This window comes from Chiloscyllium punctatum, chromosome 29 (genome assembly GCF_047496795.1).
Source record: "Chiloscyllium punctatum isolate Juve2018m chromosome 29, sChiPun1.3, whole genome shotgun sequence".
NCBI lineage: Eukaryota > Metazoa > Chordata > Chondrichthyes > Orectolobiformes > Hemiscylliidae > Chiloscyllium > Chiloscyllium punctatum.
This window is the reverse complement of record NC_092767.1, coordinates 73,953,001-73,968,568: the sequence shown is the minus strand read 5'-3', so window position 1 is coordinate 73,968,568 and position 15,568 is coordinate 73,953,001. Positions and strand designations below refer to the sequence as shown.

At 43.5% G+C, this 15,568-nt stretch overlaps 1 protein-coding gene across 1 annotated transcript in view; it reads right to left on the bottom strand.

The window, feature by feature from the left end:
• LOC140454576 (protein phosphatase 1 regulatory subunit 37-like) overlaps positions 1-15,252 on the bottom strand; it is a 52,943-nt gene extending 37,691 nt beyond the window's left edge. The window contains exon 1 of the mRNA XM_072549429.1: positions 12,330-15,252. Coding sequence (XP_072405530.1) covers positions 12,330-14,145 — 1,816 coding nt within the window. The 5' untranslated portion in view covers positions 14,146-15,252. The remainder of the gene's footprint in view (positions 1-12,329) is intronic.
• Positions 15,253-15,568: the final 316 nt, after the last annotated feature.

Genomic DNA, 15,568 nt, shown 5'->3' with positions numbered 1-15,568 from the left:
ACCGCCTATCTGTGCCCCTCACTATTGAGTCCCCAATAACTATTGCTCTACCTTTCTCCGCCCTTCCCTTCTGAGCAACGGGGACAGGCTCCGTGCCAGAGGCCTGAACCTCGTTGCTTACCCCTGGTAAGTCATCCCCCCCACAAGTATCCAAAACGGTATACTTGTTCTTGAGGGGAATGACCACAGGGGGCCCCTGCACTGGCTGCTTCCTCCCACTCCCCCTCACTGTCACCCATCTGTCTATAACGTTTGGAGTAACTACTTCCCTAAAGCTCTGATCCATGACCACCTCTGCCTCCCGAAATGATCCGCAGTTCATCCAACTCCAGCTCCAGTTCCCTAACACGGTCTTGGAGGAGCTGGAGATGGGTGCACTTCTTGCAAGTGTAATCAGGAGGGACGCTAATGGCTTCCCTCACCTCATACATGTTGCAAGAGGAACATTGCACTGCCTTCGCTGCCATCCCTCTAAAAGAGAAACTTTAAAAACTAGATCTAAAGAAACAAACAAGCAAAATGCAGCACTTACCTGCTTGTCACAATGGGTCTTATTATTAGGTTAGAGGAGGGCGAGTGGGAGGCTCTACTCCTGTAGTGCCTCGGGTTCCTCGCCTGCGTGCTTTTATAAGAAAAAAACCTTCCCAGGTAAGCTAGCGCGACACCAGCTTCCGGGTCCGCTAGGCGCTTAAAAAAAACTTTAAATTTTAGCCGTTAAAAAAAACAATAACTGGACTATACCGTGACTTTAAAAAAACACCAACAGACAGCCGTTACCTGCTCCGCAGAGAGAGTGAGCACTCCGCCGAGAGAGTTGCACTAACTGTCATGATATTGCATGTGCACAGATTTTTGATTGACAAGGGAGTTGAGGGTTAAAAGAAGTGGACAGGCAAGTGAAGTTTTGACTACAAACAGATCAGCCATGATCTTACAGAAAGCAGAGCTAGCTTGAATGGCCAAATACCCGGTGATTTCTTAGGATCTTATGATGGTGTACAGTTCAACAAGCAATTTTGCACACTAGATTCCTCAAATTAAAAATAGTGCGATTTGGGTGTTAAAGGCAGAATGCAGGGAAAACTCATGAGCACCTTTGAATGATACCATTGATATTTATCATCATCTTACACCCCTGGAACAGATCAACAAGCCCTCAGTCACAAGTCTCATTTGGACAATGTTTGCAACAAGGCATGCATTTCTTTCATACTTGCTCACAGTCTGGAATGTACTCTGAATTCAGATCAAAAAAATTTCTAATAGGTGACTGATTTTCAATGTAGTGAAAACAATAGAATCATAGAACCCCCAATAGCACAGAAGGAGGCTGTTCAGCCCATAGAGTCTGGAAAGCCCTGGAAGAGCACCCCACCGAGATCCAGCACCGCTACCATATTCCTTAACCTTATATTTATCATGGCTATTCTACCTAGTCTACATATCTCTGAACAGTACAATTTCTGCATAGCCAATCCATTTAGCTTGCACATCTTTGGACTGTGGAAGGAAACTGAAGCACTTAGAGGAAACCCACACAGATATAGGGAGGATGTGCAAATTCCACCCAAATAGTTACCTGAGGTGGAATCAAACCTAGGTCCCAGGCAAAAGTGTTAACCACTGAGCCACTGTGCTGCTCTATAGCAGACACTAAACGTTTTCTTGCCTTTTTCAGATGCTGGTTCCAGGGAAAGTCAAACAATGCACAGGAATACATTCCAAGGATGTAGTTAAACCTTCAGGATCAGGCAGCTTGGGAACATAAGAGGCGGCTCTGGATTAGTGGTGCTGGAAGAGCACAGCAGTTCAGGCAGCAGCCAAGTAGCTTCGAAATCGACATTTCGGGCAAAAGCCCTTCATCAGGAGGAGGCGGCCACTCAGCCCCAAACATAGGACACAGAATTCTATAAGGGACTATAAAGGTGTTGTGGTGCAATTTTTAACATTATATTATAGATTTGAATGACCAGGCCTTTGTGTAACTGAAACACGACTCCAATCCCTATATACAGTACCCTGTTCCTCTAGATATAATCCAGGATGACAGTTCCTAACTGCAGTCAGCCTACTCCTGTTGAAACAGCACCTTCCTGCTCACTGATTGAGGATACGATCTGGTTCGATGATCATATCACCAAATCGTTTGGTTACGTCCAATGTCAAGGATGTGGCTAAGGTATACGTGGGGTTGATAGGTGAGCAAATGAGTGAGTGGGGTGGTTGGGCATGCATACATGTGTGCGTCGTGGGGATGTGGTGGTTCAAAGTGGATGGGAGTAAATAAAAACACTATCTCTGAAGAACACATTCTAAGAAAAATAATGGAACTAAAGGCCAATACGTCCTCAACTGGGATTGCATCCTGGGATATTAAAGGAAATAGTTTTAGAGAAGGCAGGTAACAAGCTTGTAAGGATTCACAAGTTCTGGTAAAGTCTCAGAGGATTGGAAAACTACTATGCAACAAGCCTTAATCAAAAATAAAGGGAAACAAAAAACATCTAGAGGACAGATAGGTTAAACATCTGTCATTGGAAAAATGCTAGAGTCTACTATAAAGGATGTAACAGCAGAACATTTTAGAAATATATACGATCAAGCAGAGACAACATTGCTTCATGAAAGGAAATCATGCCTGGTAAATTTATTACAATTCGTTATGAAATTTTGTTAGAATTATTTGATGTGGTAACAAGCAGGATAAAGAGTAATCAGTAGATGTAATAGGTTTGGGTTTCCAAAAGATATTCGATAAGTGATGGCACATAATAAGAGCACATGACTGGATACAGTCAATTTAGAATAGTGTTGGGATAAAGGGGGCATTTTTAGGATAGTGAAGTGGAGTGCAACAGGGATCAGTGCTGGGGCCACAATCATTTACAATACATGCTATATGGTGATGGAAGTCAACATACTACTGCCAGGTTTGAAGATGACACAGATATAGGGGGAACGCAATTAATTAGTGAAGATGACACAAGGAATCCACAGAGTGAGACAGACAAATTAAGTGGGCAAAAACATAGCTAATGGTGTTATGTTCTTTTACTACTGAGGTTCTTACACACTTGATACAACTGCAACACACTTCTGTGAACAAGCAACCAAATTTATGAAACACAGTACAGTATACGCTTTTTGGAGGAACCTTTAACACACACTTCGCAGAGCTTACGAGGTCGTGGCAAAAATTTCTCTCTGAACAAAGGAAACAGTTAAAGTTTATTAAAGCTTGTACAAGCAAGGTGACCCCCTCTAAAGTTGAAAAATGTGGTGCTGGAAAAACACAGCAGGCCAGGCAGCATCAGAGGAGCAGGAGAATCGACGTTTCGGGCAGAAGCCCTTCTTCAGACCCCCTCTAACACCACCTAATACCCCAACTCTGCAGGCATGCAAGGTTGATTCGAAGAGAGGCACTCAACAAAGCACCATCCTCATAACCTGTCCTACCTGCCAATCTTCCTTCCCACCTATCCGCTCCACCTTCCTCTCTGACCTATGACCTTCATCCCCACCCCCATCCACCTACTGTACTCATTGCTACCTTCTCCCCAGCCCTAACCCACTCCCATTTATCTCTCCACCCCGGAGGCTCCCTGCCTTCATTCTCGATGAAGGGCTTTTGCCCGAAAGAATAATCTTCCTGCTCCTCAGATGCTGTCTTAACAGCTGTGCTTTTCCAGCACCACTCTAATCTAGACTCTGATTTCCAGCATCTGCACTCCTCACTTTGGGTACTCAACAAAGAAAGCATATCCCCTTTATACAGGTCAGTTGGCCATGATGCTCTGGCCACTCCCCCACAGTCACATGCCACTCAAGACAACTCCGACTATTACCCATAGTCACATGCTACCCCAGGTGCAATGGCAGGATGGGATCATCCTGAGATAATGCAAATGCTAATACCTTAATCCTGGGGAATTGTTATGCAGACAATTTCCTAACTCAGTGATTTCCCCACAACAATGAAGGTGTGAGATACCTCTGGCCACAAAGCATTTCTGAATGGAAGAGATTGAATTGATGGTTTAACTTGACAATAGCAGAGGAGTAATGTCAAAATGAAGTGTAAATTACAATGGATAGTCATCTGCATTCTTCCACGGACGTCATCCCCACCCAAAGGCAGTGCAGTTTAACCCTTTAATATTACATTAATGCCCAGACAGATAGTACAATTTAATCTTTTAACATTACAATAGAATATAATATTAGAAAATGAGAGGGTAATGATCCTTGGCAGGAAAAATTGAAGAGCTGAATGTAACTTAAATGGGGAAAGACGGCAGCAAGTTGAAGCATGGAAGAATTTGAGGGTTGCATCAACATCAAACGAAAAATAAGGAAGTGGAATGTTGGCCTTTATTTCAAAGAATGTGGAATTATAACAATAGGGAGGTCTTGTTAAAACTATAGAGGGCTTTTGCCCGAAACGTTGATTTCGCTGCTCGTTGGATGCTGCCTGAACTGCTGTGCTCTTCCAGCACCACTAATCCAGTATTTGGTTTTCAGCATCTGCAGTCATTGTTTTTACATTATAGAAGGCAGTAGCCAGACCACTCCTGGAATAGGTAAAAACAATGACTGCAGATGCTGGAAACCAGATTTTGGATTAGTGGTGCTGGAAGAACACAGCAGTTCAGGCAGCATCTGAGGAGCAGCAAAATCGACGTTTCGGGCAAAAGCCCTTCATCAGGAATAAAGGCAGAGAGCCTGAAGCGGGGAGAGATAAACTAGAGGAGGGTGGGGGTGGGGAGAAAGTATCATGGAGTACAATAGGTGAGAGTTTGTTTCAGGACATGGTTGAAGAGCTTCAGGGCAGAGGAAATGACCTGGGAGTTGCAGTGGGAGAGGGACTCCCTGAGATTCTTGTAGAGAGAGGAGGAAAACGTCTTGAACAGTTTTAGTCCCCTTATCCCAAAGGGGCAATCTGGAGAAGGTTCACTAGATTGATCCTGGATAATGAGGGACTTTCATGTGAGTGGTTGAATAGGTTGAGTTTGTATTCATTGGAATTTAGAAGAAATGAAATAGCTTATTGAAATAGCTTATTCTTAGGGAGGCTTGAAAGAGTAGATGCAGAATACTTTGTAGAATAGATCTTTTATGGCATAATTTCTTTCCTTATACAACTGCATGGTATTGCCTCATTCATGCATTCATCTGATCACATCACTGCATTCTTTTATTTCTCCACCCCCCCATTAAAACTGCAGGTACAGTGAGTACAATCTGCCTGTCCCATTTTATGAATGTGTGCTACGTACAATTGATTGATTAAGATTTTCCATGCGATCATTGTGTTTGCCTTATGCTACACTATCTCTCTGGAGCTATGTGGCTAAAAACAATTTCACTACCAGCTAGACACATAGGAAACTGCCTGAGGTCCAAAAGGTTTGAGTGGGATTATGCAAGTGACCACATCTCTACACATCAAGTGTTTTGTCCCTCAGTATCATGCTGCACACAAACAGAAGCTATTTGCTTTTATCTGAAGTACAAACAAAGGGCCTTCCTAACATGTCAATCTTGAAATCAAAACAAGTTGTTCCTCATCCTGTGGAATCCCCGACTGTCCTCTGTCGCTGCTTCCTGCCACAGACCTCCACTTCCAAGCGCAGAGTTGCCTTAGCATTAATTCATTCTCCTTATATTATCTCACCCCCATTTCAGACTTACAAACCTCCAGTACCTGTACTGTGAGGCTCAAAGCAAGGCAACAACTGAACAAACCAATCAGCCAATTTTTAACAACATCCAGTTGGTTACAAAGTGACAGAATTCAGAAAGGTGACCATTCCATTCCACTGACCTCTAAGCATAGAGTCAGGAAGGGATGGGGTCTAGGATTTTGAAATGCATGTGAAAGGAAATAGTTAACTATTTTAAGAAAAAAAAAGGATTGGGAAGGATTACAATAATCCCATTGTATAAAACTAAAATTACACTGGTACCCAGTCACAATGTCCCAAGTCTCCTTTGAAAGCATCTCACAAATGTGTTAACTCTGCACCTAGAAAAGCAAGGGCAGCAGGCACATGGAAACAACACCAGCTGCAAGTATCTCTCCTAGCTGCACCCCATCCTGACTCTGAAATACATCACTGCTCCTTCAATGTCACTGGGTCAAAATCATGGAACTCCCTTTCTAACAGCACTGTAGGTGCCCCTGGATTACAGCGGTTAAAGAAGGTTTGAAAGAGACCTGAGGGGCAACTTTTTCACACACAGGGTGGTGTAACCATGGAATGAATCACCAGAGGAAGTGGTGGATGCAAGTACATTTAGAACATTTAAAAGACATTTGATACATGCATAAAGAAAGATTTAGGGGGACATGGGCCAAACACAGGCAAGTGAAACTAGTTTAGCTTGGGAAATCTGGTCAGTATGGACGGGGTTGGACTAAGGGTCTGTTTCCTTGCTGGATGACTTTAACAGCTCATCACTACCTTCTTAAAAGCAATTAGGAATGGGCTATAAATGTTGGTAATGCCAATGACTTCAACATTGTGTGAATGAATAATGGCAATGTGTGGAAAGATATCACAGTCGATCCCTTGTCCCTACTGTAGGTCGGAGGGCAAACGTTTCTCAATATCTCCACTTGAGAAATACCATGCACTATAAAACATGGACAGACAATTACAAATAAATCTAAGGTCAGATTAACCTTGGCTATGGCATCCTGCACACTCAAAATAACCTCTCATCCGCTAGACCCGCATGCTAAAAATGTCCAATTGCAGGAGAGTAATCATTGCCAGAGAAACAGTACTCCTGCAAGTCTTGAGTCACACAGCATGGAAGCAGTCCATGCCAACCTAGTTTCCCAAAGTAAACAAGTCTATTTGTCCTAGTTTAGCCCCTATAAACCTTTCCTTTTTGTGTACCTGTCCAAATATCTTTTAAATATCGTAATTGTACCTCATCTACCACTTCCTCAGGCAGTTCATTCTACATAGGAACCACCCTCTGCATGAAAAAGTTGCCCTCAGGACCCTTCTAAATCTTCCTCCTCTCACCTTAACGTTATGCCCTCTCGTTTTGAATTCCCCTACCCACAAAAAAAGACATTTGCTACTCACTGAATCTGTGCTCATGATTTTATAAATCTCTATAAGATCACCCCTAAACAGCCTATGCTCCAGGGAAAAAACATCCAAGCCTATCTAGAAGTAGGAATTTGTCAATATGCCTTGTTTCTTAATAAGAAACGGTAGAACTAACTGAAGGCTGGTTGTGTACCTACTTATAAATTCAATCCTTAGTCTCTCCTGATGCACCAGATATTCTGCCCTGTGCTAAGATGACAAATCTACTAATGCAGCTCTCAAACTAGAGCAAGTCTTTGCCTACAACTGATATCCGGCTGCACAACTCCAGCTGTCCAGCAGACAACTGTAACATGAAACTCATTTGTTGTGAACTAATGCTGGGTAATGCTAGTGAGCATTATACCTGTAATTGTCTGTAAATTGAGAATATGGTTAGCACTGAGGATAGGCAAAATGGTTAAGAATACTCTTGTATCGATGTACTACAGTTAACTATTTGACGTAGGAATGTGAAACCTGCACAAAGAACAAAGTTCAACAGCACTTAAGTACCAACTTGTTTTAGCTCATTTGCTGCTGAAACTCTACATCTATGCCTTTGTTATTTCTAGATTTCACTGTCTGCTGGCCAGCCTCCCTTCCTGTATACCTATGCTCAAGCAAAACTTAATCTGTTAGGAGCTTTCTTTTGTACATTTTCTAATCAACCTGTTCAGGAATGTTTTTATATGCCTCTGGAACAGGTGAGTTTTGAATCCAGGGCTTTCTGGTGGATACCACCACTGAACCACAAGAGCCACAGGCACATTTCTTTCCAGGAAGTCAGCAGACAACAATAGGTTCACGAAAATGAGGAGACAGTCAAAAGTGAAGCTCCATAATGTCTCAGATTTGAGATCTAGCCTACACCAGTTGCCTCACATCAGATGACACAGGAGTCCAGAGTAGGCCGGACTCCATGACCAAACTGACAAAAAGGGGAAGAGAGTCAACATGCTTGGTTTCCTGCTCCCAATCACTGGCTTGTATGCCTTCTCTTTTCCTGCTGAGTGAATATTAGAGGATAACAAATCACATTAGGGCAGCCAATGGCGGAAAACTCAATTGGGGAAGGCTTAGACCTTCAAACTGTAGTAGATCACGAGGATGGAAACTACACAAGATCCCTTTGGCTGGACCTGAAGTATCTATTATAAAACAGAATCAGTAATTATAAGTTTAGTGAAACATAGTTGCTGAGCTACCACAAAGGGCAAGATGGTGTACTCTCAAATTCACCATAAGACCTGGCCTTTTATTTAAACTGCGTGATTAAATAAATTACATCTTTTAATGAAGATCTACTTATGTAACAGCTCCACAAAATGTGAATCTTTGAGAATCTAAATGAAAATTTGGAGGCTAGTACAAATGCAACATCTCAAAGGCGTCTTGATAGGTTTATGAATAGGAAGGGTTTGGAGGGATATGGGTCAGGTGCTGGCAGGTGGGACTAGATTGGGTTGGGATATCTGGTCGGCATGGACGAGTTGGACCAAAGGGTCTGTTTCCATGCTGTATGCCTCTACAACTCTATAAAAGAAGTTTCACCAACTATCAACTATTGTAATTTAAAAAACTGTTTCATAAATTACTACTGAGGAAGAACATCTGTCATCCTACAAGATCTGGCATACATTTTACTCCAGACATATAGCAATGTGGCTGATTCTTAATTTACCCTCTGAACTGGCCTAGCAAGCCATTTAGTTCAAGGACAATTAGGGATGGACAATAAAGTGATACTCACATCTCATGAAAAATAATTGACACACCTCTTCACAACACAGTGGTCCTGCAGGAAATAGTGCATTACGGATAGTAAAGATCTAGTGAGGACAAGTGTTCCATTTGTCCATTTTCAACAAATGGAATTGATTGCAAAAGGAATGGAATATAAAAGTAGGAACATTTTGCTCCACTTGCATAGGACATTGGTGAGACCACATCTGGAGTACTGAGGAATCTGGTCTCCTTATTTGAGAATGGATATGCAGACAGTAGAATTGAGACCATATTCAGTTCAAATGACAGAGCAGGCACAAAAAGCCATTTGGCATGCTCCTACTCCCAAATTATATGTTTATACAGAGGAACCTCAATTATCCAAATGACATGGGCAGGGACAATTTGGTTTGGTTAATCGAATATCAGATAACATAGTTAGCTAAGCATTGGGACCATGTGATCTTGTTCAGATAACCTGAAATTCGGTTAATTGAATGCTGGATAATTGAGGCTCCTCTGTACATGTATCACAATTGGACTAGATTATGAAAATGCCCTCAACAGCATGTCAACACTCCCTGTGTATACTCAAATGTACAACGGGGAGTCAGAAGGTTGTTGGCTCTGCTAGAAATAATCGAGTTCCTGGGACAAAATTGGATATGCACCTTTAAACAGATGTCAAATGTGACTTAGTTAGCAGCATTCCCATCTCTGAGTCCAAGTCCCACACCAGGATTTCAACACAAAAATCAAGACTGACACTCCAGTGCAGTGCTGAGGGAGTTCAGTACTGCTGGTGGCGTCGCCACTCAGAAATTAAACTGGGTCCTCATCTGATGCTTGCGTGGATGTCAAAGATCCTACACATTATTTTGAAGAAGATGAGCAGGAGAGTTCTCCTCGGTGTCGTGACGTTAAATTTACCCTTTGAACATCACAAAAACAAACTTGGTATTAGTACATTGTTGTTTGTCAGAGTTTGCTGTATATAAATTAGCTAAGTTCCCACCTTACATCATGACTGCACTCCAAAAGTATTTTGCTCGATAAAAAGAACTTTGGGACATCCAGGGATCTTAAAAGCCGCATATAAGTCCAAGCTTTTCCTTTTCTTTTAACGTAACAGTGTTCTGAAGCATTTTACAAGTACATTACTGAACAGCTTGATGTGAATCATTTCAGAAGATATTATGGCAGGTGAGCAAAAGAGAAACTTAAAAGGAAGCCAGAGAGGTAGAAAAGTTTAGGGAGGGAATTGTACATCTCCTGGGCCCATTGCCAGGGCATAGTCGCCAATGGGGATTAATTAAAATCTGGATGCTCAAGTGGCCAGAATCAGAGAATCACAGAGATCTGAGAGATGACCTCACAGAGGTTTATAAAATCACGAGGGGCACGGATAGGTAAATTGACAAGGTCGTTTCCCTGGGTTGGGAGAGGGGTTCAGAACTAGACGGCATAGGTTGAGTTTGACAGGGGAAAGATATAAAAGGGACCTAAGGGGCAACCTTTTCATGCAAATGGGACTAAATTAGGTTAGGATATCACGTCGGCATGGACGATTTGGACCAAAAGGGTCTGATTCAGTGCTGTACATCTCTATAACTATCTCAGAGGATGGTGGCTGGGGAGGCTACAGAGAAAGAGCGGGGAGTTCAGGCCATAGAAAAGCTTGAATAAAAAAATGGAGGGCATTACTTAACCAGAGGCCAATGCAGATCAACGAGCACAAGCTGATGGATGAAGGAACTTAATAGGGGTAACAAGGATTTAGATAACCTCTAGTTTTCTGAGAATGGAAAATGGAAGACGATAAGGACAGCATAATGGAAAAGTCAACCAAAGGCATGGAGGAAGGTAACGACAGGAGATGAGCGGAGGTCCTGTGGAGATCACAAAGTTATTGAGATGGAATCTGCATCCTAGCAATAGAGGATGTGTCAAAAGCTCAACTCAGGACCACATTACACACTAGGTTGTGAAAAGTCAAGTTTAAGTTCAGACCAAAAGCATTACTTCCCTTTTCAGACACTAACTTATTGTACGCATTTTCTGTTTTTATCCAGTAATCCATGATGTAATATTTCACATTGGAATTTCCAAGGATGGATGTGTGTTCAAGTGTGATGCTCCACATCCATAGTATTAATTCCAGTAACACAGACTGGCCCCATACATCAACAGCAAGCACCCCTCAGCCACCCAACATCAACCCTATCAGAACCTTGCAGTTTTCAAGAAAGTAGAAAGTTTAAAACCTGGAAATGCAGGTTGGATATTTCCACCTAGAAGAACAGGGGCAAGAGATGCATGGGAAAGCCTGCAAAAAGTGCCTTCCAAGACTGAAATTACATTACAATTCCTTCACTGTTGCTAGGTGAAAATCCTGAAATTTCCCAACAGGTTTGTAGATTCACTGTACCACAAGGACTGCAAGAGGGAAGCTTCTCAAAAGCAACTAGGAATGGGGCAGTAAACGCTAGGCAATGAATATTGCCACCTAGATCCTATGAATGAATTTTTAGGAACTATCTCAAAGTTTCCAAAACACCACACTGCATCTCCAACAAGGAAACCCAGAAATGCTGTTAGGGCAGGATGTCTAAAGGTTTAGGCTGTAAGTGGGATCAGGAACATAGCAAAGATGGTGGGAGTGAATGGAATCAGGTTTCTGTTGTATGACATTTTGTAGAGTCCACTTTCTTTCTTTCTTTCACACACACACAGATCAGTTCCTCACTGTTTAAATAGTGAACACTGACATCAAGGTGACTTGACTCAGCCCAACAAAACAAACAGAAAGTTAACATTAAAACCAGTTAGGACCAATTAAAACATCAATGACTCTGCCATGCACACCACTCTTGAAGTAAGGAAGCTAAGATGGGGTCAACCAGTAATTTGACATGTCAGCAAAATCTTAGGTGAATTGCTACCCAACAGATGCAGACAGGAATTAAACGATAATTGAAAATTTAGACATTGGTCACAGCAGCCAACACCACACCCTTCCTCAACATCCCACAGACACTAATGAATGCAAATATATGCTCAAGCCAGCTCCTGGCATTTCAGCCAAGCGTTCACTTTCAATCCTCAACAGAAAGTGAAAACACTGCTCAACCATGGCAAGCATCACTTCAATCCTGCCTTTATTTGGTTGCTGTAGGCATGAGGGATTGGGACCAACTGCTCATGGGGAAAATTAAACACAAACACTGTCTGCTTCTGGCCTATAACATCTATATACTTTCTAGCATGGATAGTGGTCGCTGGAGTGTGAATTCAGGCTCCCTCTCAGAGACCTCAGACCTTGAAGGAAATTAAAGCAGACCCTGCTGCCACTCCATCTTAGAGCATGCAATTCAGCACAGTACAATTTACATAAACCCATTCTGACACTTTTGTCTATTTAGCTCACGAGATATGTAAAAAGAGAATCAAGAGATAAACAAACATAAGAATAAAAAACATATCTCTAGGCTTTACCATGTCTCCAGGGGTCTTTCGGCTCCACAGCTCCAGAAACGATGGCCTCGTCAGAGGGAAAGGTGACTCGCTTCACGTTTTGTTTTGCCCGACTGTCCACTGAGGGCAAGAGCAAAGTGGCATCTCCAGCCTGGTCCCGTGAGGAGGAGGTCAATGCAAGAGGATGGGAGATGTCCCCCACTGGGGAGATTAAATCCAAACGGATCTGGGGCGAAGCAGAATATTTAGTGTAAGTGTTCATTTGTAACCTGGCAGTGCCTGCTGCCAGGGGTAATGGCCCCTCACTGTCTGATTCAGTTTCCCTACACTCCTCCAACTGCTGGTCTGCACAGTTCTCTGCTTCCAAAATCAATGTGCAGTTTACCTTCTCCTGGTTTATACCTCGTTCCTTGCTGGCCTGTTGTATCAAGTTTGTATTCACCTCCTGTATGGCAGTCAGTTCCAGATTTCGGCAGCTCCTCTCACTGTCCATTTCTTTGCTGTTTTCACTGCTGCTGGTATTTGGCTCCCATTTCTGCAGTGCTTCAATTTTCACTTCCTGCAGTCTAGTCTCTGTTGACACACACTGTGTGAATTTATCTGTCGTTTGTACAGCAGACATGTTCTGTCTCCTCTCCTTTTCTTCCACTGTTCCTGTCTCAAGGCAGTTTTCCTCCACCATGTTTTCTTTCACCACACAATTGACCTCATGAATGCAGAGTACCTGGTCTATCCTCTCTTCTTTACCCCTTCGTGCAGACTTCCCTGATGACAGATCTTTGCCTCTGATATCATTGCTCACTCGTTCCTGGTATATTTGCCCCTTTGATTCTCCTTCGAGTTTCTGTGTGGATTCACTGTTTCCTGCTTCACACACCCCATCCTCTGAGCCCAGTCCGTTTCTCCCGATCTCTGAACAGCTTCCCTTCTCATCCTTCAAGACAAGTGCTCCCTCTTGCCTCCTCTCTTCCTTGGGATCCCTCTTCATCTCATTTTCTAACAGGCAGTCACCAGTAGCTCCTCTCACACCTTTCCCGTCATAAGCACAGACAATCTCTTCCTCAGTTGAGGAGGCTTTCGACCCACTGTTAACCATTATCTCAGTCTGGTTACCATTTATCTCAATTTCGCTCTGGCATTGATGATCTCCACTTCCTGGGTCATAAGTATCATGTTCTCGGACATCATTACCTTGATTGCTGCAGCTAACCTCGCCCAGATTAGCACTATTTTCCTGATGACAGCACTGCCTCCTGACAGAAGTATCATCAACATCCATGTCCCCTAGAATATTAGAATCCTGACCATAGCTGCAGTCCACGCTTTGATTAATATTAATCACTTGGTGCATTTCCTGTCTATCAGCCCGACTGTAGCAGTTGTCCACTCCCGGTTCAGTTTTATTTTCCAGTTGATGGGCTTGGTCTCCCCATGCAGGGGTACTAACCTCTCTCCTTCTCTGATTATCATCTCCCAGGACATTACCACACTGACTGTGAAAGTAGCCGCCTCCGAATTCGGTATTATTCTCATGCTGCTCTTCTGGATCAGTATTATTATTTTGACTTTGGTCAAAGCCCCCCTGAAGCTGGGAATCAGCCTGTGGCAGGGAGTTATTAGTCTTATTATCGCAATAATTATCTTGAAGGTCAGTATTATTTGCTTGCTGCTCTAATGGGTCAATACTATTACACTTATTGTGGTTAATACCTCCCTGAAGCAGGGAATCAGCCAGACCTGGAGTATTACCACTTTGACTGAGACAACAGTCTCCTCTTATATTATTCTCTAGCTGGTGGGTTTGGTCTTCCCTGTGAGGGGTATTACTAACCTCCATCGCTTCCAGGTTATTACGATCCTCAATATACCAGTAAATCAGGTCAGTATGGTACTCTCCCTGCTCTATTAAATCAATATTATAAGGCTGATAATTGTTTAAAGCCTTTTTGGAACTGGTGATCAACCTGTTCCAGTGTATTACTACCCCTAATATGGCAACAGCCCTGTCAGAGGTCAGGATTATTTGCTCTCAATTGTGAAAGTTAAAGTTTCACTGGAGCTGGAAATCAGCCTGTTCCACAGAATTATGACCCCAATTGTTGCAGCAATCCTTTCCTGCAATATTATCTCTATGATTAAAGTACAGAGTTGGAAACTAGTCTGCTCAAGAGTAATGGTCCCCGAACTATAGCAATAATTCTCACGACAGGGTTACTTTTTTTTGCTGTTTTTTCTAGGTCAGTACCATTATTGTAACTGCAGTTAAAGCTTCCTTGCAGCTGCTCTAGAGAATTATTACACAGATTAAGGCATTAATTCTCTCCCAGGTCAGTATTATTCTCGTGCAACTTTGACGGGTCGGTATTATGATCCTGACTGTAGTTAAAAGCTGGGGACAGCAGCTCGCTGGCAAAGACAGTATTGTTCTCCGACCGGCGAGTTTGGACTCTCCCTCACCTACAGCCCTTCCTGGGGCTTGGGGGAGGGCTTAGAGACAGGTCTTCCTCCCCACCCCCACCCCCCCTCCCCCCAGTGTCTGGAAAGGGGGGTGGTGGTGGTGGTGATTAAAGCTCGTCTTTACTCCTTTCTCCCTCCTCTCAGCACCCTACGGGTCTCAGGAAGTGACTCCTTCCTTCCATCCACCCTGATGATTCTCTCTGCACCCCCCCCCCCCCGGGGGTCCTCTCACTAACTGAGGTCCTGGTCGCACTTGGGGCCTATTTAAAGACCACTCGAACTCCCCCCTCCCCAAATATTGGAGGGAGGGGGCAGGGCAAGAAGACTTCGAGTTAGCGTCTCCCGGGAGGCGACTGCTGCTGCTTTCCACTGACTGACTCCCTACCCCCGGCTTTTCTTATCCTCAAAACCACCCCCCACGATCCCGACGCTGTCTCCGCCGCTTCTCTGACTAATCGAATCGATTGTTGTCTTGGGGGGGAGGGGGAGGGAGGAGAAAACAAATCGCGCACCTCACCTCCCGTCCGCACATTCGCCACCGCCCGCGCAAGGCGACGAGAGAAAATGTTAATTGTCTTCCGGATTCCGCCCCGGTTCCGAATAACTGCTTTTAATTCGCTTGTTTTTTTTTTAAATCAAAGTAATGAAGAGGTCCGTCTCTGGTTTGCTTCCGGCGGGAAAGGGGATTCCAGTCCGAATCTGCCGACTAGATTTACCCCAATTATCGTCCGCCACTCCACCGGCGGCCGCCATTTTGGAAAGTCAGGTAAACACAGCGGGCGTTTGCAAACCATCCCCCTCCA